General features: G+C 44.7%; 1 protein-coding gene across 11 annotated transcripts in view; it reads right to left on the minus strand.

Moving 5' to 3' along the window:
* HERC3 (HECT and RLD domain containing E3 ubiquitin protein ligase 3) overlaps positions 1–27,611 on the minus strand; it is a 104,074-nt gene that overhangs the window by 66,376 nt on the left and 10,087 nt on the right. For 9 of the 11 annotated variants that reach the window (XM_074993609.1, XM_074993607.1, XM_074993608.1 and 6 more), the window contains exons 2-3: positions 20,888–21,151; positions 838–997 (exon numbers count right to left, since the gene is read on the minus strand). In XM_074993609.1, coding sequence (XP_074849710.1) covers positions 838–997; positions 20,888–21,113 — 386 coding nt within the window. In that variant the 5' untranslated portion in view covers positions 21,114–21,151. Of the gene's footprint in view, positions 1–837; positions 998–20,887; positions 21,152–22,610; positions 25,760–27,611 lie in introns of those variants that run through there. The other 2 variants (XM_074993606.1, XM_074993605.1) reach the window with 2 other exon arrangements.

A 27,611-nucleotide genomic window follows, 5' to 3' on the forward strand; every position in this document is an offset into this window, starting at 1 on the left:
CTGAGCTCTATCATTTGTAAATTGCTTAGAACAGCTGGCTTGCAATGTCTGGTGTTTGATAGTGTCAACAATGGGATGTGCAGTTTCTTTCTGTATACCAGTCTCAGATCTTCCATGGAGCATGGCAAAGAATGAGTCCTAGAGAGCATATATCTGCCCCTGAAGTAAGGCAGTCTGATTCACTATGTGCTAGATAGCTGGACTAAGATAAGGTTTTTCATAATTTTTCAGATAACAACAAGCTATTATGCTTTTTTAAGACTTTCAGCACTTTGAAATAATAGAAACTAATCTGATTATAAACTACTGTGCTGATACGGGTAGTTTCATAGCTTCCTTCTTAAACTACAGCATGCCAGAAACTCAACCAAATAAAATGAGTGAACAGGCAACATTGCACGAGGTTTTCAGAATCACAGTACTCATTAAGCATACAAGTTTACATCACTAATCTTGAGAGAGACCCCACAGCAAAAGAATGTTTTGGGTGTAAGAGGTTAGTCGGGTGCCAATTAGCATTTCCATTGCATCCCAACTCCCTCCACCTCACACACAAAGTTCTGAAACATCAAATCAGTGAAACCCAAATAAGAGCTTTTGTAAAACCTGAGGCGTTTTCTTGTTGTTTTTGTAAAAAACCAAAACCAGAGGGCCCTAATGACTTAATAAAGAGAATATGGATGAGGATGAGATGATAAGTCCTCCCTTTATTGCTCTTAAAACAAGGAGGGTCCACTGAAAAGTTAATGAAAAGACTCAAGGCCCAGGAAGAACTAGAAGATCTAGCTTTAGGCATTACGCATGAAAACATTAGCATTTGGTTCCTGTAAACTTTACCTTGGTACTGTCACAGAATCTTCTGTAGTAGTGATCCCCAGTTGTCCATCGTTACCTGCACCCCATGAAAAGAGCTGGCCCTGGTCACTGAGTGCCACAGTGTGAGACTCTCCGCAGGCAATACGGACTATGTGCTGATCGGCCAATGCTCCAATTTGCTCTGAGGAAGACAGGAAACTCACTAAGCAACAGGGCATCTCAAATTTCTGCCAGGACATTACAGCCCTATACATATATCACGCATACTTGGGTATAAAGAAGATGTGTGTTTATACAGGACCTAGCAGAGTGAAAATACCAGGTTTGGCTGGGAACCCCAATATGCACTACTATAATATGAACAAGTAAACAAAAACTCAATGAGCTACAAGGCACAGCCCATATGTTCCTGTACATCCTCTTCTGACTGAAACAGAAGTTTAAGCCCGATACACACAGCTCAACTATGTACACTGCACCCTTGCTTTCGAATTTACTGATTCCTTATTAAACAGTTCAAGGTGTTATAGACAACGAGCAAATACCTCCTTAACCACCACTCCACCACCCCCTCAATGAGGGTAGAGGACAGATGTGTACAGATTCCCATAGGGCAGTGGTTCCCTAACCTTCTGGCATCGTGCCCCCTTTTTGATTTTTTAGAAATCCTCACCCCCTGACCCCTTCTTCACTATCATCCAACCCCTCTTTTAACAAAAAAAAAAAAAAAATTCAATATGTAATTTAAAATAAATACAAAAACTTGGTATAAAAATTTTGTTATTTAAAATTAAACAAGCACAAATAGCTTTTCTCGACCCAAAAATTCAATACGGCAGTGGTCTCCGATTCTTTTATTCCCAATATCACTTTGTAAATACTAAGACAAGCCCCAACACCCCACCCCTGTCTTAAGGCCCAGCCTCCTCCATTCCCCTCCTCTCCATCAGTCCTTACTCACTCTCGCTGGGTTGAAGCAGGAGGGAGGGGTTCTGGGGTGGAAATGAGGGATTTGGGGGTGGGAAGGGGTGAAAAGGAAGGAATCTGTGTGCAGGAAGAGGTGGAGAAGGAGCTGCTGGCTCAGGAAGGGGGCTCCATACTGGAGAACATAGGGGTCAGGTGGAGTGTGGGTTGCTGAGCAAACCACAGGCCTGTGAATGCGAGGATGTGGAAGTTCAGGCTGGGATGTAAGAGGGGCCAAGGGTACGCATGTAATAGAACTGAGAAGGGACCTCAGGAGGTCATCGTGTCCAGTCCCCTACCCTCTCGGCAGGACCAGGCACCCTCCCTGACAGATTTTTTTTTTTTTTGATCTATTTGCCTCAGACCCTTAAACGGCCTACTCAAGGACTGAACTCACAACCATGGGTTCAGCAGGCCAATGCAGGCTCGGAGCATGAGGGGCTCAGGACACAGATTTGCAGTGTGTGGGTTGTGCAGTACTGTTGTGGCAGAAGACTGGAGATGTGAGAGGCTCAGGTTGGGGAGGGTCCTGTGTTTGATAGGCTAAGGATGGAGATGGGTGTGTTGATGCACAGGTGTTATGATGCTGAGGCCAGATGGGGGCTTGGCCCCAACTGGGGGCTTGTTGGCCAGGCTCCATTTTTAAATAAAATATGTCCAACACAAAAGTTTCAGCATAGTCTCTTATTTACAGGAGGGGTGGGGAACCTGAACTCATATGGGTCTGGGCAAGGGGAAGGGACAGCTCAGCTGGTAGCTGGGGTCCCACAGATGCACACCAGGCCCAGAGTCTCAGAAAGTGTGTGCACTGCTTCCCCTCCCCAAACAGTCAGTGTGTTTCCTGAAAAGTGGGGTCTGTTGCCCACCGGCATCTTCCTTCCACCTGCTGCCCCGTGTGTTTCAGTGCAACTCTCCCTGAGGGGTTCAGATCCTGTCTGGGCTCCAGCAGAGTCTGGTGCGGTGGGCTGCAGGGAGCAGGGTCCTTCTCTGGGCAGGTATGGAGCAGTTTGGGTGTCTCTTCCCACCCACCTCCATTTCAAAATGGGAATTCTCAAATGTTTTTGGTTCATATCTGAAAACACAAGTTTTTTCGTGGACCACCACCTCCCCTTGCAGCTGTGAAAAGACATCATGTCTTTGGCAGAGTTATGAATTGCCTATCTGGAAAAATAATATTAGGAATGCATTTAATGTGTTTTAGCTGTCTTTGTAATTTAGTAAGTGGAAATAAAGGAGTGATGGGTAAATGCTGTATTGGGATGAAATAAAGACATTAGAGACTAGGAGCAAATTAGTAACATGTTTCAGAGAGAGATATCCTATCATATAATAGAAATGTAAGATTATGAGCTCTTATTGCTATACAAATGCAAAGAGCGCTCCTTGTAAATAAGATTGCTATACTGTATGCTCCTAAATTGATCCCCTTTGGCTTTCCACTTAATTTCTCATACTCATTGTCACTAGGTAGGACTGATCTTGGAGCTTTCTAGGACTCAAAATGACTGAATGTTTATATGGATAACGAGGACATGCAGAATTATATTAGATCCTTTCTGTACACGGGACACAATGATCAAGTTTCAGGTGATAGAAGAAGTCAGCCTCTAGCTGACTGGGTTTAGGAAGGAGTTTCTTCTATGGTCAAGCTGTTCCACAACTGTTCATTATGAGAGGCTTTTTGTTACCTTCCTCTGCAGCATTGTCAGAAACAGTTTGCTGGGCCAAATGGATCAGAGATTTGATCTAATATGGCAATGACTAGGGCTAAAAGTAAAATTCGTTTTTTTCCTGGTACGGGGGCTGGAAGAAGATGACATTATGTGTGTGCTGTTCTTAAAACAGGGTTACAAAAAGTAGGGTCTGACATTGTTTATTAAGGACTGTCTCATTGACAGCATTGTGGCTGTCGAAGTATTGATTTTGTAACTGAATTTGAAACAGTGGCTCTTCTCACTATTTTGTTTGCAGACCCTTGCCTGAAATTGGAAACATACTGAGAAGGGCGTGACTACTGTTTTTTATTCACAATAGCTTCTTTTTTACTGTATTTGCTGGAGGATCATAGGCCAAGCCAGTTTAGTGCACACAAATTCACAGAGTTAAAGGGTATCAGAGGGGTAGCCGTGTTAGTCTGGATCTGTAGAGCAACGAAGGGTCCTGTGGCACCTTATAGACTAACAGAAAAGTTTAGAGCATGAGCTTTCGTGAGTTAACTCACTTCTTCAGATGCTGGTCCTGGAAATCTGCAAGGCCAGGTATAAATAGGCCAGAGCAAGGCTGGGGATAACGAGGTTAGCTCAGTCAGGCAGGCTGAGTTGTATTGTCATCAGTAGATCCGGAGGTGTGAACTCCAAGAGAGGGGAAGCTGCTTTTGTATTTAGTTAGTTTAGAGTTAAAGGGTGTGAACCCTTAGAGAATGGCAAAGTATTTACATACTGAGGCAACTATGTTAAAGATTAAACATTATCTGACAGCTCTGACATTCCAAACTGTTTACAGAAACCACACTTGGGTGAATCTATACTTCCGCTAAGATCGACACACCGAGGTTGATCTTTCAGAGTTTGATTTTGCACGTCTTGTATAAATGCTGCAAAAATCAACCTCTCTGGGCTCACCCGTTGACCCTGGTACTCCACACGGCTGCATGCATGTGCAAGCCCACAGAGCCCTAAGCTACACCAGGGAACAAAGCTGATCCTGATACGTGGATTCTAGCTACGCTAATGGCATGGCTAGAACTCCATATCTGGGATCGACTTGGATCCCTCGTGCTGACCAGGCCACAATCACATCCCTTCATTTCAGAAAGGAGCTGAATGGCCCCTGCAGCATCTATGTTCAAAGCCAGCATGCCAGCTGGAAATCCCTGATGGAGTTTTCAACTGCAGCTCTTCTGTCCACAGAGTCACTTTAACCAGTGGGTACCCACCCACTCACTTTTCCAAGGAGGACGTGGTAAGAACATTTGATAGATTTTAGTGTAGTTCTCATTATATATTTTTTTTAAAATATGAATTGGAACGAAGAATCAGGCCCTGTGAAGCTGTTTGGTGCAAGGTCTGTTGCAAGAGAGTGGTGGATAAAGGTGGTTTGGCATTCATTGCATGTTTAGAGCATCTCTACGTCTGCTCCCATTTATTGCTATGAAGACAGTCGGACTTCAAAATAAATCGAGTGGCTAGAACTAGGAGCCTACCAAATTAATGGTCCCTTTTTGTCACAGAATTTCAAAAAATCATAAATTTAATTATTTCATCTATTGAAATCTGAAATGTCACAGCATTATACTTGGAGGTTGCAGTACTGTGATCCAATTTCTGCACTACTGTAGTGGTGGTGCAGCATTAAGAGCTAGGAAGCTGAAGAGCATTGGCTGCTGACAAAGAGCCCAGATCTAAAGGTAGAGATGCCCCAGCAGCAGCACAGACGTATGGATGGCAAGGTACAGCATTGCCACCCGAGGATGTGCATTATTATTCAGCTGTGAAAAACTGCCAATTTAATTGAGCAGAATCCATATTTCATCTGGTTTTTTTTCTGGATCAGAAAAAAATCTTTTGAATAATGGTACTCAAGAAGTCTACCTTAACTGAAGTGTCAGTGTTTGTGTAAGTAACTTACATAATTTGATGAAATAAAACAAAATACCCTTGTTTCTGTGCTGCTGCTGGCCAGGCACTGCCTTCAGACCAGGCTCTTCGCTATGATGCGCCAGTCGCCCAGGGCTGAAGGCAGCGCAGAAGTAAGGGCACCAATACTATGAACTCCCTCCCCCACTTAAATAACCTTGCCCTGACCAGGAACTCCAATTTGAAAGCAAACAGTCTCTTCCAATAAATCTGTACAGTATAGGATAAAAGCACACAGAAGACTAGATTTCACAGTAGTGTGAAGCTTATTTGTAACATACTGTGAGATCATAGGCGGCAAGGGCTTATTAGAACTTCAAAATATTTAGTTCTACTGGATTGTCTCCATGCAATATAAAACCACTGCACCATCCATCAAGTCTTACCTTCCCTTCCCAGTTCACAAGAGGCAACCTTTGACATTTGCAAGACAGGTTTTCACCAGGGCTACATTCACACTACAGAGATCCTTCGAAAGAAGTTCTTCCAGAAGATACCTTCTGAAAAAACTCCTTTTGAAAGAATGCGTCCACACACAAAAGAACAGACTGAAAGATGGATCTGCTCTTTTGATAGAGAGTGTCCATGCAGCCCCTGCTCTTTAGAAAGAATGGGCCAGAGATTGAAAAATCCAGCACCATGAGGACTCCTCTTTCAAAAGAAATCTCTCATAGAGCATTTACACATGCTTTCTCTCGAAAGAAGCTTTTGAAAGAAGGCATTCTTCCTGAAATGGGAGTAGAAGAGCGCTATTCTTTCAATTTACTTTCAAAAGAACGCTGTGCGTGTAAGCAACGAGGGGTCCTGTGGCACCTTATAAACTAACAAACGTATGAGCATAAGCTTTCATGGGCAAAGACCCACTTCGTCAGATGCAGGTCTGTGTGTGTAGACGCTCCATAGGATCTTTCCAAAGAGCCCTCTTCTTTTGAAAAAAATTTTTGAAAGAACTTTCTCGTGTAGATACAGCCCAGATGATTTATTATACTTGTAGCACCACAGAAAGGCCTAGTTGAACACAGCTACAGAAGAAAGTTCACTGTGATATCTAAACGTACAAAATATTATGCACTGTGGCTGCACTGGCAAAGTGTGGATTTTTAATTCTTCACTGATGGTGACAATGTGGTGGAAGTTACAGGTTTTTCCACGCTGGTAGTGTGACTTCAAAGCCAAGACATCACACCACCTTCAAGGCTTGACTATAAGAGCTTTACGAGTTCATTCAGGTGAAAAGTAGTTAGGGAGGGCTTACTGCTTGAAGGAGGTAAGTACTGCTGGTGATATGTGTGACAGCTAGTCTTATACCCAGCACCATTCAATGTTCACACCAAGAGAGTGTTAAGTGCTCAAAAGGCAGGAAATGCCAAAGTTGGCCAGTGCAACCAATTCTACCTCCTTGTGCATAAGCATTGTGACCATGTTTAATTACGCAATCAGCCATAGTTAACTCCAAATGGGTCTTGCAGGAAAAATGCACATGACTGCATACCAACTTAGACATACTAAGACACAATAGGAAAGAAGTTGAGGGTAGGGAGAGAAGGAAGTGGAGAAAAGACACAAAAAAGATAAAAAGAAAGTGACTATGATAACTCCTTGTGACATGCTGTAAATCATTATGGAGGAGGTCAAAGATTTTTAAAAAATGCTGACCAGAAGAGGCTTCCAGTGTCTACACAACACATTAACTTTCAAATCAAATCCCATTTTCTCAAATTACTCAGTGGGACGGGTTCTCGTATATGTCACCCTCTCCCCAGCATGTTTTTGGCACATGCTACCTCCCCACACCCATGTAACATCTGAAATGACTATTTTAAAGCTGACAGCAACCCTGCGCATTGACTCAGCCAATTAGAAAAGTAATCTTTGCAGTGCAGAACACACAGGTGGCTGTGAAAATATGAGTCACAGGTATGTGGATAAGGCCACCCATAGTGATTCAGAATCTGTTGATTTTGTTCTGGAAAGAGCAGGATAACGTGAATATAAAGCTTTTATAGTCAGAGAAATCCTAACTCCCATCTTCCAGTTCCCACGGCCACAAGTAGCAGAATCCTGAGCTGACAAGAGAGAAACAATCCTTAGTTAAGCAAACAGGGTCATGAAGGAACAGAACAGGTGTGATGGAGCATTCCATATACTTTACTCATAGCTTGAGCCTATTTTCATGTAATAACATTTTATGCAAGATGCCTCATGCAAGATATTATTGGAAAGGTTATGTTCTACTGAATAAGATTATCCCATTTGTACGCATGTATCATTTTTGTAGACCAAGTTAGGAATATGGACCTGTGGATCTGTAATTCCATATTGGTCATTTTAGGTCACTCCCACTGCTTACACTTCAGGGTTCGATGGACCATCATCAAGAGACAATGGAACTTAACTTTCCTGCCATTCTATAGGTCAGGCTGGGAGTATGGAGGCAGGAGCCTTGCAAACATGTGACTATGTTACCCAATATTGGAACACAGCTTGAATTCTGTACTTTCCATGAGAAGGTGGGAGTGGGTCAAACTATCAAACAAAGGACCCTCCACCTTATGCAAATCCTACGTAAGTGCAGGGAGTGAGGTAATCCAGATTGTCCATTCTCCCCAGCTACCCCACTCAAGATGACTACAGGAAACAATTAAAGCTTTGTCTACACTGGCCAGCTGTGTCGAGGAAAAGTACCTTTCGGTGATAAAACTGCATGAGCGTTCACACTGCAAGGCAACTTTTGCTAGAGAAAATGGCCTTTTTTGTTGACAAAAAAAGTTTCCAGTTCCATGAGGGACGTTTTTCTTTTCCCCTCCATGGTGCTGTTGACAAACATGAAATATAGGCACCTCAAGGCATTTTGTCGCAGATTCTGGCCTCCAGGAAGTGGCCCACAATTCAGTCAGTTGCTCTGGTCAGCAGTTTGAACTCTGCTGCCCTGCAGCCAGGTGGCCAGCTATCCATTCCACTCTGTGAGCCCTGCAAAATTTAAATCCCATTTTCTGCTCGCTGGCTTTTGTGTATGAGTTCATTGGAGAGAAGAGTGATGCTTGGTTTCATCCACATGGTTGAAGAGATAATGCTATGGATGAGGTACACTACACAGCACTGCCCTGTTCAGCTTCAGCACCGGACCCCTGCCGCACACCCCTGCACCTGTCCCAGTGGGCTGGCTCAGCATGCAGAGGTCTCATAACATCTTCCCAGGTTCCCACCCCTGGCCACTGCACCAAACACACTCCAGTTTTAACCACCACAGAGCTGTTGGACCTGATCAGCGTATGAGGAAAGGAGTCTGTTCAGACCCAGTTGCAAGTGACCCATAAGGACTGAGACACATACAGGCACTTTTCTTGAGCCTTGTGTGAAAGGGGGCATGAGCAGGACACAGTGTAGAGTGAAGATTAAAGAACTCAGGCGAGCCTACCATAAGGCCCAGGAAGTGAACTGAAGGCCTGCATTTTCTATAAGGAGCTGGAAGCTATCCTCAACAGTAACGCCACCTCTACCACCAAGACCCTCCATAGACACTTCAGAAAGCACCGAGGCAGTATACAGAGGCCCTAACCTGGAGGATGAAATAGTAACTGAAGAGGTTGAGGTAAATGAGGACCAGGGCCTCCGCTCACAGTTGCCAAGTGTGGCTGGAAGTCTGGAACTGTTCTCTACCACCGACAGACACAGCCAGTCCGAACATCCACAGTGTAAGGCAGATTTACCTGGGGTTCAATTCCTATGGGGGAAGGTCATACTTGAGTGCTGGGAAAAGGTCTCACTGTGCTGCTTTCAGTCTGTCTCTGCAGCCTTGGGGGTATAGCTCTGTCTCTGTGCTGAAGCAGACTGGGGAACTGAACTGAGGCAGGCTTAGAGTGCCTAGACTCAAGAAAGCAAGCTCAGTGCTGTCTCAGCGTATCAGGTGACAGTTCCAAGGTGGTTCTGTCCCATCACAACAGGCTTTTCCAGAAACACCCTACTCTGGTTGCTGGTTTCTTCAGGGGAAGGCCTGATCAATTCACTGAGGCAAGGGACTCACTGCCTGGTCTGGCTACAAGGGAATGGCTCTGTGGGAAACTGAGGAGCCATCCAGGACACAGGCTGAACAAACAGAGAGGAATCCTAGAAGCAGCCAGGTCTGGGGAAGTTTCAGCCTATTCACTTATATTCCCTGACTGTTGCTCTTTCATTAACAAAACTAGCGCTCAGGCGGGGTAGTTACTAAAAACAAGGATTGCCAGTCAGACAATTCAGAATTAAATTTAAAACTAAATGGTTTTCAAAGTAATTCATGTTGCAGTTCCAAGCATGTTTATGTTGTTTGTACCTGCACTGAAATCTGAAATTTGCCCTTTAGCTCTCTTTTTACTCCGCTTGATTAAGGGAGATCCCCATTAATTGCCACAATAGCTACTCCCTATGCTATTGCACAATGAGTTATAATAATATGGTATTATGTTGCAATATAATCTAACACCACTTAGTTCCTATAAGGTATGATCCAATGGCCACTGAAACTTATGGGTTCTTTCCACTGACCTCAACGGGTTTCAGATGAAAAGCACTATGTGGCCCGTACCAATCACTAGCCAGCATTTCGAAAAAAGTCAAAAAGTGTCAACAACAGATCACAAATCTCCAGAGAAGAAGGGGTTGATGTATTAATACAAACTCTCAGCAGGCATCCCACCTATCTCTTTACCAATGGCTTCCAAAAGCTGCAGTAATGAGACCTTTATGAGCAAGTCAGAAGCAATGCATACAAGTACACACACTAAGCTTTATTGAAGTCAACAGTATTAAAACATACTTAGACACTCTGCTGAACTGGCTCCTGTAAGACTGGAGCAGGTAATAAAACAGTTCAAGAGGAAAGACTCCCACGAATTTCTCTCCCTGGTTTGTCTACACTACCCACATCACCTGATCAGCTCTCTGTCAATGTCTTATCTATAAGTATCTGCAGCTCATCAGTTTATTCCTAACATTCATAAAGCAACATTCATGTTAATGCTACTGTAAATACCAACACAACTTTAGGACAAACTAATAATCCTCTCCTTGGCTGATTAAATGGAAATGGACTTACTAGCCTAAAACCGGGAGAGAGGATTCAGATTAATTTTAATCCAAGCATGTTTTAGTCCATTCTATCAGTTTCTTCACTTTCTTCATCCCTTATCGTCTTTCCCAACCCCATCCTAGAGAAACAAGGCTCTTGTTGTCCTCCCAAAGAAACGAAACATGGCATTTGTTCTTCTAAACGGCACTGCGAGTGAAGGCTTTTAGACTGCATGGTCTTTGCAACAGAACTCTCTCTGTGACTGTGCAGCACTTGGAACAAAAGGGCCACCAATCTTGACTGGGATCACTGAACATTAACATAATATAAACTAACTCATTTTGGGAGCACACTATGTATTCCATTAAACTTCTCTTTCTGACCCAATATCTAATAAATTGGTAGAAGAACAAACTATTTCATTTCCCAACAATCCCACTCTCTCTCATTAGCCTGCAATCCAACATCATCATTTGGACCTGATGAAGAGACTGATCTTGCTAGAACACATTCCCTGATGCAGGGAGACATGAGGAGTAAAGGAGATGGATGGAAGAAACTCTTCTGTCAACCTTCTTCAGTGAGGATGTCCAGATAAGATGATTGCAGATTTGTGTAGGCGGAACTGACGTTTCCCACAGCTAGAATTGTGTATCTGTAATCAACTTACTTTCCCTAGTGTAGACATAGCCCTAGTCTGAGCTTCTTGGTTGCCAAAAAGAGACCTTGGTTTGAAGCAAGCAGCTGGAGCAAGTTCAACTGATTAACTTAATGAGAAAAGTGTTTTGTCCGTGGCTGGAATGGAACTGAAGAATTACAAAATGAGGTTACAGTTGTCGGTGGTGTAATTAGCAGGCCTCTGGGACATTTAATGTTTTCCCAAGAGAAGCAGGAACAAGAAAGTGCTAGGTGGATTACAAGTTTCCTGTAACTTTAAAGAATCTGTCCTATTGCTCCCTCAGCTAAGAGTTTTAAAAAAAAAAACAAAAAAAAAAAAACCCACAACTCAAAGCCCTATTTTACATATTCTCTTGCTAGACAATCAAAATGAACTTTAAAAGGCATTTCTACACTTGGAGGGGGGAGAAACTAGGGCAAAGTGGACAAATGACACCCAAGTAAAGATATCAGTTGGATTTACTTTCATCCATACTTACCCCATAAATTAGTACAGTACGGGCATGTTTTACACAAAGGTAGCTCCAAGTAAGAGTGTTTGTGAATGAGACCTGCACCTGGCCTGACTGTGCAAAAGGAGTTGGACTTTTTCTTGAAGGGAGCTTAACTTTTGTGGTTGCAGGAGAAAGATTTCCAACCACTTACATATTTTTCCAGTTGCAGTCTCTGGTTATTGAAGTTTACAGTCTCCCATAATGTTCTGAGCTGCTCTCCTTGGGTTTCCCTAGCCCAGACAGGTCATGCAGGAAAAGACCACAAAGTAGGAGCATCCTCTGATTTTTACAGCTGTCCAGGCAGGAACGGCTCCTGAAGAACGGACTCCTAAAAGAACAGGTGTGTTTCTGCTTGACAGAGGTGCAGCACTGACAATGTATAGTGGGACTGTGCATTATTCCCTGTGCACTCTGGAGTTCTTCTTTGCACTGCATTGGCAATAGCAGTGGGCTTAATGATGTGGCAGATACATACCTGGAAAGCAAAGACCAGATCTGCTAGACACCTAAGGAAGTGCACTATTGCAGCTCTGGAATAATCTTCCAAATTCCTGTTAGCTGCCTCATGAAAAGCCTCTTTAGGCAGGCCCCCTGGGCAGGAGCACCACAGCCACTGGTAACTGGGGTTGAAACCAACTTCACTGTCTTCTTCCTATTTCAATTAGTCTTTCTGCAAACAAGAAAGGAAACTGGAGAATGGAAGCACAGCTGCAAACCAGCAACTCACCCATTTCTACTACTGCCATCCTGCCAAGCGGCTCTCCTACTTAGCCCACTAGTCATCCACTCTGTACTGTCCCCAAACCCCCTACTCTGCCCCAAAGCATTGCTTCCCCATCTGTCACTCCTTCCTGGGCTGCTTCCAGTGAGTGCAACATCCCCATTAGCTCTCTTCCCACAGTCAGAAAGAAGCAAAGTAGCGCTGGCACCGCTAACTCCTCATCCACCCACAAAAGGTTAAGCAGTGGATCATGCATCTGCACCACACAGCCTTTCCATTCAAGTACTCCTCTGTTAGCAGGATTATGATCAACAGATGAGCCATAATGAGCAATGAGATTCCCAGGCACAGCTCCGTACTGGAATTTAGAACATTGTTCCAGCTGGAATGCCGGGGGAAGGGCAAAGGATAGGCTTTACAGATGATTAGCTTTTACAATCACGCTGTTACCTGCTACCCCCACTCCTCTACCACTTAAGCTACCACACATCAGAAAGCAATCCTCATGCAATCTGCCCACACTGATAGGGCTCATCTCAATGCATGGCGGTGACGTCCTTACAGGTTGACCTCACTAAACAGAAGGAATGGAAAGCATGCAAGGAATATGAAAGTAAAATGCTGCAGGAGAAGCCAAAGCTCTTGAGGGAGCAAAGGGTTGATGAGGCACCTGGTAGAGGTGCAGGAAAAGCCGCTGGAGCACTGAGTCCCCTGCACCCTATGGTAAACCACGTGCCTTCCTCACCAAGTTCCATAGCCTCCTCTCCCAGACATCCTAGAATGTGATGGAAAGCCCTGGGAAGCCTTTCACTCAGCTCCCAGAGCCAAATGCTACACAAGGGAATTGTAATAAGCCACGTGTCCTTGTGCTTCCCTGCCTCCATTACCAGACCTTATTCCCACAATTCCTTTCCTGTGTGTGTTCCCTAAATAAAAATGCATGATTTCAGAACAACAGGAACATTGTGTCAACTGCAGGGGGGCAGGTCATGTTGGTCTACACACAGTACAGGGGGGCAGTTTGATAAGAGCAACATACATAACTATCAATCACATCACTATGTGGGTCATTCAAGAAGCTGGTTGTCTGATGTGCACAGGTGCTCTCCTTATTGCCCTGGTGTCTGGCTGCTTTTGATTAGCTGCTAAGTGATCTGCCTCACCCCTCACCAAAAACTTTTTCCCCTTACTTTCAAATATCCTACAGCAAGCAACAATGGGAATGTTGCTTTTGCTGAAGTCTAATCCAGTCCATAAACTATGCCAGTGACCCTTTACATGTTCAAAGGCACATTCTACCACCATTTAGTATCTGCTCTGCCAGGTGAAACACACCTTACAGTTGTGCAGGCTGCCTGCATACAGCTTGACGAGCTAAAGCAGCAAGGAGTAGGCTGGGTCTCCAAGGATATCACTAGGACCTTCAACATCTCAAATGTTAATTTTCCACTTTTGGAGAAAGCTCCATCTTGCAGCTAGAGGGAGTTCCTACAGATGCCCACAACCTTTCTCCACCATCCCATACTGGTATCAGCCAAACACCCCTTGTGATCCACAAGTGCACCTGCAACACTACTGAGAAGTAGCCACTGTGGTTTATGTACTCTTTGACAAGGAGGTCTGCTGCCAATATAGGGATATGCACATCATTGATCACCCCACCAGTTAGGGAACCTCATCGCAGCAAAGCCACCCACTATGTACTGCACATTCCTCAGTGACTATCCTTCCTAGCAGAAGAAAAAAAAAAACCAGTCATGTCACACTTTAAAGACTGACAAAGCAATGTATTAGGTGATGAGCTTTTGTGGGGCAGACCCACTTCTTGAGATCTGGAGATGTTTCCAGTACAGCACTATCTCCAGATCTCAAGAAGTGGGTCTGCCCCACAAAAGCTCATCACCTAATACATTGCTTTGTCAGTCTTTACAGTGTGACATGACTGTTCTTTTGTTCTGTTAGGATGCAGACTAATAGGGTTACCTCTCTAATCATTCCTAGCAGAAGGGTATCTATTGCTCTGGCTACTTGGCTCACAGCAGCCCCCACTGTAGATTTACTCACTCCAAATTGATTGCCGACTGATCAGTAACAGTCTGGTGTTGCAAGCTTCCACAGATCTATTGCCGCTCGCCTCTCAAATATCAAAGTAGGTCTCATCATAGGATTGCTGTGCTTCAAGGTAAGAGATAGCAATTTGCAAACTTCCACGGCTGTGGCCTTTTGCATGCAAAAGTTTTGCAACCACTTTCATCATCCCATAATAGTACACCTATGTGGCTCCAACAGCCTGCGTTTGTTTTCCAGTACCAGAATCGGCATTCCACCATCAGCATGCCTGACGGCTGCCAGCATATGCCAATTGCATCATTCAATGGATTCCTGTACATCTGTGAACATGGCCTCATCCCGTACTTCCTCACTCCAGACGCTCCTGGTTAGGCTCTGAACAAACCACAGCATAATGTGCAAGATGTTTGCAATGCTTGACACAGCAGTGAACTGAACAGGGTCCATGCCTGCTGTGCTATGGCAACTGCATGCATAACTATGCAAATAAGGGGCACAAAACAATTATTTGTCATTGCTTTCAAGCAGGGAAGAGAAAACTGCACCATGGTAAACTGACAACATGTACCCAGAACTACTCACAACAATGTTTCTATCCCATCAGGCACTGGTAGCCTAAACCAGAATTAAAATTGGCAGCAGACAACCTGCCAACCTGAAGCAAATCCTAACCAGCAACTATACACCACACCACAGTCACTCTAACTCCGGGACCCATCCATGCAACAAACCTCATTGCCAGCTCTGCCCACATATGTACACCAGCAACACCATTACAGGATCTAACCAGATCAGCCACACCATCGTGGGTTCATTCAGCTGCACATCTACCAATATAATTTATGCCATCATGTGCCAGCAATGCCCCTCTGCTATATACATCGGACAAACTGGATGGTCTCTACGTAAAAGAATAAACGCACACAAATCAGACATCAGAAATGGCAATATACAAAAACCCATAGGAGAGCACTTCAATCTCCCAGGCCACACAGTAGCAGACTTAAAAGTAGCTATCCTACCGCAAAGAAATTTCAGGACCAGACTCCAAAGAGAAATTTCTGAGCTACAATTCATCTGCAAATTCGATGCCCTCAGCTCTGGCTTAAACAAAGACTGCAAATGGCTGGCTAAATACAGAAGCAGCTTCCCCTCCCTTGGTGTTCACACCTCCAGATCAACTGCTGGTAGTAAGTCTCACCCTTGCAGACTGAGCTAACCTTGTTATCCTCACCCTTGCTCTGGCTTATTTATACCTGGCCCTGCAGATTTCCAAGACCAGCATCTGATGAAGTGAGTCTGTGCTCACGAAAGCTCATACTCAAAACTTTGCTCTTACCATTCAGACTCTTGTATACATTTAAAAGAACTGGAATTTTTAGACAGAAAGATGTTTTCCTTTCTTTTTGAGTACCGTGCTCTTAAGTGTCCCTAGTTGTCTTTCATGTAGCTAATAATAAACCCCAGACAGGTGTGACCCATAGAGAAATGTTCTCTGATGGGATGTGGTTTAGTAACATTTTAAAAAGCAACTAAATCTTTGAGACAGTCTGCAGTTGTTTCAACGGCTTACTGGCCATGTTGGAGAGGTAGACATGGGATCAGTCCAAGAGTTCCTACCCCATTCTCCCAATCCCACACCGAAGCTTTGACAAAATCTTTACGGAAAACAGCAAGAGCTACTGGACAGAGCACCATAACGGGTTTCAGGACACCAGAGAGTCTTTTCCCATTGCACACAGATCTAGTGTGTGTGAGAATTAGGGCAACTCATTTGACCTCTTTATGTCTCCATTTCCTTCCCACTCTTGACTATCTTGTGTCTTTAGATTGAAAATTCTTCTGTATGGTCTATCCCTTGTTATATCTCCATTTAATACCTTTGCACAGTGCACTAAAGCCCCAAGTAAGATCAAGGTGCCCTCATGTGCAACATCAATGTAACTAATCAATAAGATTTGTGGGAAGAAATATTTGTATCCAGTCAAGGAAAAAAAGACCCATGTGTGTACTAAATGACACAAATGTCTGTTTTACATTTTAATTTCTGATTCTAGTGCGGTTTTCAAGAGTGTACTCAGGAGTACAAGTTCCACTGAAAGTCAAATCTATTTCTGCTCCTTAGTGAATTTTAGGCACTTTTGAAACCCCCATTCCCCAGAAATAAATTGAAAAATAAATTGTAGGATCAAAGGAACTGCAATTAGACAAGGGTTCACAATAATTTCTAAGTCTTTTTTTTTTTTAAATGGGGGCCACTCCCCCTCTTACAAAATGGGCAGGGCCCTTTGTTTTCTGTTTATTTTCTTTTTTTGCCAAGAATTTGTCATCGTAACAGATGAATTTATTTTCTGAATTAAATATAGGGATTTACTTTGGTGGACAGAAGGACGGAGGGATAAAGCATTCAGCAGACTACTACAATGATGAATGGAATTCAGTGTGGCTTGCTGTGGAACTAACACAGAACTCAAAACATAATGCAACCTCTGAGTTTAAGTAAACAATAGATCTCTAATCCCCAAATAAAACTTTTCATTTGAACAAACAGCTTACTGTTGGAGACGCAAAACTATTCACTTATACATTTAATAATTGGACCATACCATTTTCAGTGCATAATATGCAATTTCACTCTTTTCTCCTGTTTGTTTTTTAAAACGTTTGAATGTTTCCTTATTTTCTGAATTTATCACAACAGATGATTTTAGTTTCAGAGAAGCAGCTGTATTAAATTTCTTCACAGAAGAAAGAGTGCAGTCCTGTAGCACCTTAAAGAGTCTGTATCTTCACAAAACAATATTGTTAGTCTGCAGCATGCTACAGGACTGCTTTGTTTTTTTTTGTTTGTTTTTTATACAGGTGATTGTAGTTTTCTTCCCCTTTAAGCTGGTCAAACATTTAAAACCTTGTCGGCTAACAGCTTCAAAAGTGTACACAGTGGGCAGGAGAATCATCAATATGTTCAGATACAAGTCAGAGCTAGAATGCATGCCCATTTGTTCGTATTGTCTGATTAATAATACATAACCTTACTGTACAAATTTTAAAAGTAGGGTGAAAATGCCATGAAGAAAGAAGGTCTCTAGCATTTCAATCACTGCATCCCACTGAAGCATGGAGGTTTTCACTATCCATATTCTAGTCCAGGGGTCTGCAACCTGCAGAGCTTTAAGGACTTCTTTGTGGTTCCTGATGCGATAATTGAAAGTTTAAAAAAAAAAGTCAGTTTCAATAAATGGTGAACGTCCTGCAGCAAACATGTACTGCATTACAAATCACTGTGTGCGCTGTTCTTAAAATAAGGGTTACAAAAAGTATGGTTTCATGCTATTTATTAACGACCATCCAGCATTCACATGCATTGCGGCTCTTCAATTACTGACTTTGTTACGGAATTTTAAAACATAGCTCTTCTTGCTCTTTTGGTTGCCAACCCCTGTACTAGTCACACTGTACACAAGCTAACAAACGGAAACAGATGATGAATTTCACATCTCAGGCTGCAACTGCATTAGGAGCCATGGCTTTGATTCACATACTTGTGTTAGCATGAGTATCAATAGCAGCATAGCCGTGGTACCACAGATAGCAGCAGGAGAGGCATACCCAACTCCATCAGTTTCAAGTGGGTTTATATTTGATACAGCTGAATTATAACTCTGTGGCTGCTACCCAAGCTCCTGCAGATGGGCAATTTACCCTGACACTAAGTAACCAGAGCTAGGGTGAGTTGGAGTACATGAGCAGGGAACTCGTACCTCTATCACATGGGGTAGACATCGACTGGGGATGGCTGGGTGAGAAGTGCTCATTTGATGGTGAACGGGTAAACATTTAATATTCTGTTTCAGTAAAAGTCACAGCCAAGATATCCTGCTCTTTGGCACACACTGGAGTGAGAAAGACTAAAAGCAGCTTCAAGCAAACTGAGATGTTACTGCTACAAATACCAGAAAGAACAAAAAAACAAAGGGATCGAGTCCTCCTTGTAGACACAGGGAGGGAAGGGACTGAGATTCTGAAGTTTATACACGCAGACTCTGCTGGCTAACTCAGAATGAGGAGCAAAGGAGGAGGAAAACTACCTTGTTCCAGTAGCAGACGGACAGGGACAGACTGCAGCAGAGATCCTTCTGAGAATCCGGTAGGGTGGGTGCCTAATAGAGATTAATCATGCCCTGAGCCCCACAAGCAGCAACAGAGGGGAGTTCTTGCGTGAAGCACAGCCAAGCAGGGATGCAGGGTGGAGAGCAACCATTCCCCAGCCATCAGTCCCAGATAAAAGGGAACTGCCAGGAGGAACAGCATCAGTTGCTCCCACCGAGCCCAGAGAGTAAGGACTGTGCCACTGAAGGGCTGCAAGAGCTAAGCATCTTGGAAAGAGCCATTACTGGCAGGAGTTGGGGAAGCAAGAAGGAGCTCCTGGCTGACAGCCGGGACTGAACTGCTGAGGGCTCTGAGGTGAGGGCAAAGAAGATACTGGGCTAAGTTCCCTCTAAAAAAACTACAGGGCCTTCAGTTAAGCCCCACACACTACCTATTAAGCCTCATGGAGGGGCTCAGGACTGTGGTGGGTAGAGAAGCCTCTCCCTAAATCCTAAAGCTGCTGTGGCTGGGAAGAGGTGCCTCTGCCCACCAGCACCATAGCTGCCAAGACTGGGGAACAGCCACTGCTGTTCCCACCCCGCCCGACACACCCCCATGCCAGCCTAGCCCCGATCTGCTCCAACTGTGGGACAGGTGCCTCTCCCCCAGCTGTACCTGCTTGCGTGGCTCTAGCCACGGAGCAGAACTTTTCACCCAGCCTTAGCTGCTGTGGTGAGAGAGGGCGCTCGCTCTCTCTCTCTCTCTCTCTCCCCCGCCCCCCACCCCCACGGCAGACTGCAGCCTAAACCTTCATCCTTAGGCCTACCCCAGAGCCTGCACGTTCAGCTGGAGCTCTCAGCCTTCCCGACCCTGAGCCCCTTCGCACACCCCAACCCTTCAGCTCCAACCCCACCTCAAAAAAAATCCATGTGCAGAATGACTTTTGCCGTGTGGTACACATCAGCTCCACACCGGTGCACATACTAAAAGTCCTTCCACACATGGATACAAAACATTAGAGGGAACACTGGTGCTGGGGCCCCAGGGAAGCAGCCCAAGGAAATACAGCAGCACTGGCAAGAAGGTACAGAAGAGCAACAAGACACTGCTAGTTACGGGGTCCCTGGACTAGGGGCCAGTGTAGTGGGAGGGTCCAAATCCCTGCTGCTCACCACTAGGAAAGTGGCTGGATGTGGATACCTCCCCCCCAAGAAGAGGGATTCCCAGAGGATGACCTAGCTAGAGTCACAAAGATGCTACAGTTCTGCTCATTGAGAGAAGCCACGGACAGGAACGCAGAGCACTGGTGTTCAGACCTGGGCATCTGCTGTGAGCTAATCATCAACATGGTCAGAAGGAAGGACCAGCCTGGTGATGAGGGCTGTACCCTGCATCACCCTCCTACAGGGATTGCTGGTTCTCAGTCTATCTAAAGAAACTCTGCTATCAACAACACTTGCGCTGACCACAGGCCTAATCCCACTCATATCAATGACCAAGCTCCCCTTGCGACCACAGGGAGCAGAATCAGCTCCCACAGCTGCTCTTAGCAAGATTTCAATCCCTACACTAAGGAGACTGTTGATTGCACAAACATAGTAAAGTCTGAAAGGCAGCAAAGGTGTACTGTAGCTACCAGCCCTCCCTTTCTATAAAGCTAAGAGAAAGCAAGCCACATTTATGTGAAGCAGGAACCTTCTGAATCAGACGGTCTATGCACACAATGATGCTTTTACCTTTGTGCGATGCTTGGCTACCTCATGGTTCTTCTTCTTCACAACCCACTGCTGAATAGCTACAGATTCCAACCACCCAGAGGGTAGTACACATTTTAGGCCGGGTCCCACTTTTCAGCCCTGCAATTAGCTGCCCCCCCCCACCCCAATGTGTGGAAGGACCTCAGGAAGGGATGCAGGGGGCAGCTCCAGGCAGTGCCCCAAAAGGAAAGGGGTTGCTCAGGGGGAGGACCTCAAGAGAGTATCAAGGAGCAAGCCCAGTAGAGTACCTTACCAAAACAAGAAATCGCAGACTGCCCCCCAGCTGCTTGACTCAGGGCCTCTGCATAGTCTGATTGGCACAGGGGTGTGGGAGAAGAGGGAGCACTCCCTTTGCGACAGCAGCAGAGCTGGTGTTGGAGAAAGCACAGGGCTGGCAAGGCAGCGGAAGCCATGGGGAGCCAATCACGCTGCACCCTCCCTTTGCAACCAAACCCACGTTATTCAACACCTTAATTCTATACAATAAAGCATGCCCATCAGCTCCTTTCCTTGTTGAGTCCCAAAGAATTCATACACAAGTTTTCACATGAAGACTCAAACACACACATGCCCCACCACTGCAGTTGGTGTTTGAAGTATGCGAATAATCCATGTACCTGGCTTGCTTCCTTCTCTCCGATGGCCTAGCTGTCCTTTGGTGTTCAAGCCACAGGTGTAAACTTCTCCAGTCTCCAGTAAAAAAACACAATGGTTTCCTCCACAAGCCACCTCCTGGATGTTTCTGTCACGAATGAATTCATACACCTGTGGCTCAGGGGTGATTGCTTGGAGATTGCTACCTATCCCAGACTGGCCAAAAGACCAACATCCCCAACATAACATTTTCTCTCCCCTCAGCAAGTCATGTAGCTTCTTCCTTCCTGGGGAAGAAGAGAAATGAAAAGCAATCAACAAGTGATGCAACCACAGATTAGCTTTCTGAGCAGGAAGCGAACCGAAAGAAAAATATTTCCTGTCTAATCATATCACATTTGTGTACTTGCTACATGGACTGACCTTTAATCCTTACCAACAGATAGGGCATTAGACAGCAGAACCAGGACAGATGGGCTCCACACTCCCCTCTCTTGTTACAGACTCAGTGCATCACAGCTACCATGCCAGAGCTGCTCTGGCTATGCATAGGACAGAGCAGGATTGAGCAAACTTTTTATGCTGGTCCCACTTTTCATCCCTCCAATTAGCATGGCCCCCAACCTTGCCTAATGTAATCCACATGGAAGGAGATTTTGGTTATGTTAATATGCGTAAGAAAATAAGTATACAGAATGTAAAATCTTTATTATCAGTATAGAAATGTGAACATACATACATAAGAACAGTAACATATTACAGCATTTTTAACTGATGAGCCTGAGACCCAGCAGCCGATCGTGCTGCGCCCCCCTCATGACATTTCACACACCCCGGGGGCCTGCCCCCCACTTTGCACACCCCTTCAAAAAATAAATATGGTACTTCTACTGAAGTGTTTTGGGATGTAGCAAAGAAAAGCACCATATAGACGTGTTAAGAATTGTTATTTAGACAAAGCCATTCTGTCTCAGACCCTTAAACAGCCACTAAAACATTCTAAATTGGAGGTTCTCAAACTGTGGATCAGGATCCCAAAGTGGGTTGCCAAGGCTGGCATTAGATTTGCTGGGGCCAGTGGCCAAAGCCGAAGCCCTCAAGATTCAACCTTGGGTAGTGTGGCTCAGGTTACAGCCCCAGCCTTCCCTTTGGGCTTTGGCTTTGCCCTCCATTTTCCAAGGGCAGCAAAGCTTAAGCAGACTCAGACCCCACTCCTAGAGCCGTGTATTAATTTTTACTGTCAGAAAAGATTTGCAGTGCAATGAAGTTTAAGGAACTGTATACTAAACTAATGTATCCTGCTCAACAGTTTATAACTGCATTAGTGCAATGCTTTGCGCAATTACAACAGAACACCTTTTTAAAGGACAGTACCTGCAAAAGTTATTTAAACAGTTTGTGAGCAGACTAGTTTCAATTATTTCCAGGATGCTGGCCAAGTGCAATACTTGGATTTCTCAGGTAATAGTGCACCGTGGTAAAGGAGGAATATGCACCAGTGAGCACAACCAAAACACACCACGTGGGCACCCACCCCCACCCACACAACCAAAGGCCACGATGAGAATAGTCCAGGAGAAAGGGATATGTGTTTGAACATCTCTCTTTCAGAGTCTCAGTTCTCCTCTGTGAATTGTATGCGGTGCACCCTTTCTCCTGGGCTCTTCTCTTCGGACGTACATACAATTCACATGCACGATCACAACAAGTATTGTGACTTAAGAGTTGTACAAACAAGATACTGACATTAAAGTGACTTGTCCAAAGTGAATCTAACTCCTAGCTCTCCATCCTTTGTTGGATCCACTATATCATCAAATCATCTTCAGAGGGAACAATAACATGGGCTAAAAACCTCAAAAATACACAACAGCGAAGGGACAAAATAATAAATATGAGATACACAAAAGAGAAATGAACAACAAAACATGCAGTCAATACTTGACAATGCCATAAACCAAGCACACTCATTTTAGAAGAAACTGAGATAGGAGTAAGTTACCCTATTAGGTCCAAACTTAAAGTGTTTGGGTAATTTGTCAAACATGTTGCACTACCAGTAAGACTGCTCACCTGAAGCCTCAGAGGACTTCTTTGCCTGGTCTAGGAACAAAACACCACTGATTAAAATCTACCAGTTTGGTGAAGCAAGGGAAGGCAGATGGGTGGGGGGGGAGACGACTGGGAATCTAGGCCCTAAATATTTAAATGATCATTTCTTTCTCTATATCTTGGTGGTTGTTAGCTGCTCTCAGTTCCACTATGGTAGGACTGGGAAAGGTGGAGTTTTCTCCTGGAATGGGTATGGGGGAGTACCCTTGCCAAGCTGCTTCGGAACAACCTCAGTTAACAAGTGGGCTGCATGAGCGGCCCACAAAACTGTTGTAACCAAGGTGGTCTCATGGTATAAGGAAATTTTGCTAGCTGTGCTTGTGTACCTAAAATTTGTGGGGTGTGCTGACTGAACCATAGCAGCACTCTGACAGGATGTAGAGGGAGCACACATCTCTCACAGTCATTGTTGTGTGTAGTGAGCACCCACCTCACTTCACATGTGGTTCGTTTTAGTAATACCAGAGGATTTAAAAAAAAAAAAAAACCCACACACGCAGGCCGACAGAAACCATGAGAATCTGGCAACCCTGTGCATGGCCAAGGGTAAACTAATTTTTTCGTGAGGCACACACAGAACCAGATGGGCCACAGGCTCCCCACCACTGCTTTGAAAATGCTGTGAACCCCTTTAGTCTTTGTTGGCTTTTCTAAACACTTTCAGGGCTGTTCCCTCCTCACCACCTCACCCTTCATAATACAGACTAACTAAATCCTCTGCACCAGTGGGTAACTGATCTTTTTCATTGATGGAAGTCACTTGTCAGGATTCCTCCTGTGCCAGCTGATACGACTCTGCCAACTCATGTGAACTGGTTCTTTCACATACTTTGGTTTTTATACTGGACATAGATGCCTGGCGACAACCTGTAGTTGCCACTAAAACAGACTCCACCCAATACGCATCCTATTTATTACAGTACTTCCCAAACAACAGGCAATACTGCGTCATGGTAAAAGCAGTATGTGGGTTTTTTCAAATGGTTTGTTTTTCAAATGATATCACCTTCCCCTCTTCTAAGTGCTTCTACATGGATTCCTTGAGTATCCCCTCCACGATTTTTCGGGGTGCTGAGGTGAGGCTGTCAAGTGTGTAGTCTCCCAAATTCTCCTTTTTCGAAAGATGGGCGCTACATTTGCCTTCGCCCCCCCCCGCCCATCATCTGGGACCTACCCCCAAACCCATGGGGTTTTCAAAGAAAATGGCCAAAGGCTCTGCAATCACATTATCCAACTCCCGCAGCACCCTTGGATGCATTAGATGTGTCCCCATGGATTTATGTACATCCAGCTTTTTTTTTAAAAACAGCTCTGAACCTGTTCTCTCCCCACTGAGGGTGGCCCACATCCTTCCCTAACTGTGCTGCCTAGTTCAGGAGTCCAGAAACTGACCTTGTCTACGAAGACAGAGGCAAAAAGAAAGCATTGAGTACGTCAGCTTTTCCCACATCATCTGTCAATAGCTTACTTCCCTCATTCAGTAAAGGTTCCATACTTTCCCTAATCATCATCTTACTGCTAACATACCTATAGAAACCTCTGTTATCTTTCCCATCCTTAGCTAGGTAGAATTCCAGTTGTGCTCTGTCCTTTCCTATTACCCGCCCTGCACACTCAAACAATATATTTATACTCTTCCCTAGTCATCTGTCCACATTTCCACTTCTTATAAGCTTCCATTTAGTGTTTAAAGGTCAAAGGTTTCATTGTTAAGCCAATCTGGTCACCTGCCATTATTTGCATTTCTTACTGCACCTCACAATGGTTTGTTCCTGTGCCTTCAATAAGATACCTTTAAAATCCAGCCATCTCTCCAGGACTCCTTTCCCTCTCATGATAGAGCCCCAAGGAATCTTCCCATCAGTTCCCTGATGGAGTCAAAGTTCCATACCCTGGGATGGTCCAGGAATCCTCCAGAGAAATATCTAGGAAACTTTACAGTAGGTATTCTGCAATCCTCTGCCCAAAGTTAATTGGCAGAGCTGCCCTGTTTCCCCTTCCTGCTGTAGGAAGCTTTGTATACTACCCCACAATTATTTCTGCAAGGACCAGAGTAGCACATATGCAAGCAGCATATAAAGCCAGTCTGAAGACACACCCAAGCAGGATATGCACCCTTGCATCCTGAGTCACCCTCAGGAGCAAGATACAGGGTTTAATTACCTCTGCTTGTGGAAAAGGGGAACAGTGTTCAGAAGTCACCCTTAGTGCTTGTAGTAACCCCTCTGCAAGCCACCCAGATCCTTTGTTCATTCTTCCCAATTCTCCTCTGCTCCCTACCAAACTCACTATATTTGGGTCTTGTACCAACCTGCGTATTACCAAAGAAACAGTGAGAAAGAGGTATGTGCAAGTTGTGATTCACGGCTGTGAGTGCACTCAAAAAATTCAATATGAATTGCTTCTTTGGCTTCTGCAGGTGTTCCCCTGAGGACTGTGACAGGGCATATGCCATGCACTGGCCCTATAAGTGTTAAACCCGGTCCTGGGAAAGGGTCGAGACTGTGGAGCCAGCAGTTTGCACTCCAAAAATAGGGATTGGTTTCACAGTGAAAGTAGGAGTTAATCTCTCAGTAATGGCTCCAATAGCTAATTCTCATTTTCATGTCCCCAGTTTGACAAAAAGAGTGTTTTGTCTCATTATTAAACTTTGTTTTTTGATACAAAATTGACTTTTTATTTGTGTCACACGTTAGTTGACGCTAACACTTAAAATACAGTTGCTATAGGCAGGAACATTTGCTCACTTCAAATAAAGCTCAAGAAGCATTACGGAGGCCCAGAAGCAAGTAAAGAGTGCCTGGCTGAAAGCTCAGACACATTACTGGGAATCATGGTCAAAATGCTCTTTCAAGGCCTTCCTAATTTGAATAGCTAAACCCTGGGCCTCTCTAATTTCCCTGGTTTCTGGCTGCTCAAAATCAGCAGCCAGCCGATCAACCTCTGTACTCCATCCCTGGGGAAACTTTTCTCCATTCACTTCACAAATATTATGCAGAACACAGCAAGATGCAATGACCATGGGAATATTTTCCTCATCAAGATCTAACCGTCCAAAAAGGCAGCGCCAACGGCCTTTTAATCGGCCAAATGCATGTTCAACAGTCATTCGGCACCTATTGAGCCTGTTGTTGAAACGCTCCTTGCTGCTATCTAGGTTACCAGTGTAAGGCTTCATGAGCCAAGGGAGCAAGGGATAGGCAGGATCTCCCAGGATCACTACTGGCATTTCAACATCCCCCACTGGGATCTTCTGGTCTGGAAAGAAAGTCCCTGCTTGCAGCTTCCTGTACAGTCCAGTGTTCCGAAAGATGCGTGCATCATGCACCTTTCCTGACCACCCTGCATTGATGTCAGTGAAATGGCCCCGATGATCCACCAGTGCCTGCAAGACCATGGAAAAGTAGCCATTTTGGTTGATGTACTCCCTTGCAAGATGGTCTGGGGCCAAAATTGGGATATGAGTTACATCTATTGCCCCACCACAATTAGGGAATCCCATTGCCTCAAAGCCGTCAATTATTTCCTGCACATTGCCAAGAGTCACAGTCCTTCGTAGCAGAATGCGATTAATGGCCCTGCACACTTGCATGACCACAGTCCCCACAGTGGACTTTCCAACTCCAAACTGTTTTGCCACTGACCGGTAGCAGTCTGGAGTTGCCAGCTTCCATACAGCAATTGCCACTCGCTTTTCCACAGTGAGGGCAGCTCTCATTCTGGTGTCCTTGCGCCGCAGTGATGGGGCAAGTTCCGCACACAGTTCCAGGAAGGTGGATTTGCGCATCCGAAAGTTCTGCAACCATTGCTCATCATCCCATACATGCATCACAATGCGATCCCACCACTCAGTACTTGTTTCCCGAGCCCAGTACCGACGGTCCACTGCGTTGAGCTGTTCCGTGAATGCCAGAAGCAATCTTGAATTGTTTGTTTCCATGGCAGCCAGCAGGGCAGGTACCACCGATTCATTCTCTGTTTCGCAGCTCATGAAATAATGTAGGACCAGTCGTGTTGTGTTCATAACGCTCATCACCACAATGGTCAGCAAGTCAGGATCCATGCTGTCAGACAGAGATGGCGGGTGCACAGTTTACAAATACTGTTGAAAAATGGTGCAAAACAAAGGTGGAAGCCCATGGCATTATGGAATGGAAATCACTGCATCATGGGATGGCAAACGCCTTCATGATGTACCACAATCTGTTCCCAGAGCTCCCACAGGCAAAGGGTGACAGGGTGCTGAGGTGCACAGAAGGCTAGCTATCCACGATTCAATGCCTTCTCTGTCAATGCAAGAACAATGACTGCGAACGTGTTTTGTCAATACAAGAAGCACTGCATGGACATGCACAAAACGTAATTAAAGCAGCTTATGAACACTGACCTAAATTAAGTCAGCTTGACTATAGTGAAGAGAAGCCTTTATCCTGCTGGCCACCATGAGGAAATTTTGCAGGACAGGTGGTAGATGAAAGGAATATACACACGTATCACAAAAGCCTAAGTTTCCAAAAGCATCTAGTCATTATGGGCACTCAACCTGAAAAGTCTCTGGAAAGTGGCATCTGACTATTCCAAAGTGCCATGCTGTGAAAGTGAAGCCCCATAAATTGTCTCAGGCTGCAGTGACAA

Source organism: Carettochelys insculpta, chromosome 4 (genome assembly GCF_033958435.1).
Source record: "Carettochelys insculpta isolate YL-2023 chromosome 4, ASM3395843v1, whole genome shotgun sequence".
In the NCBI taxonomy this organism is placed as follows: domain Eukaryota; kingdom Metazoa; phylum Chordata; order Testudines; family Carettochelyidae; genus Carettochelys; species Carettochelys insculpta.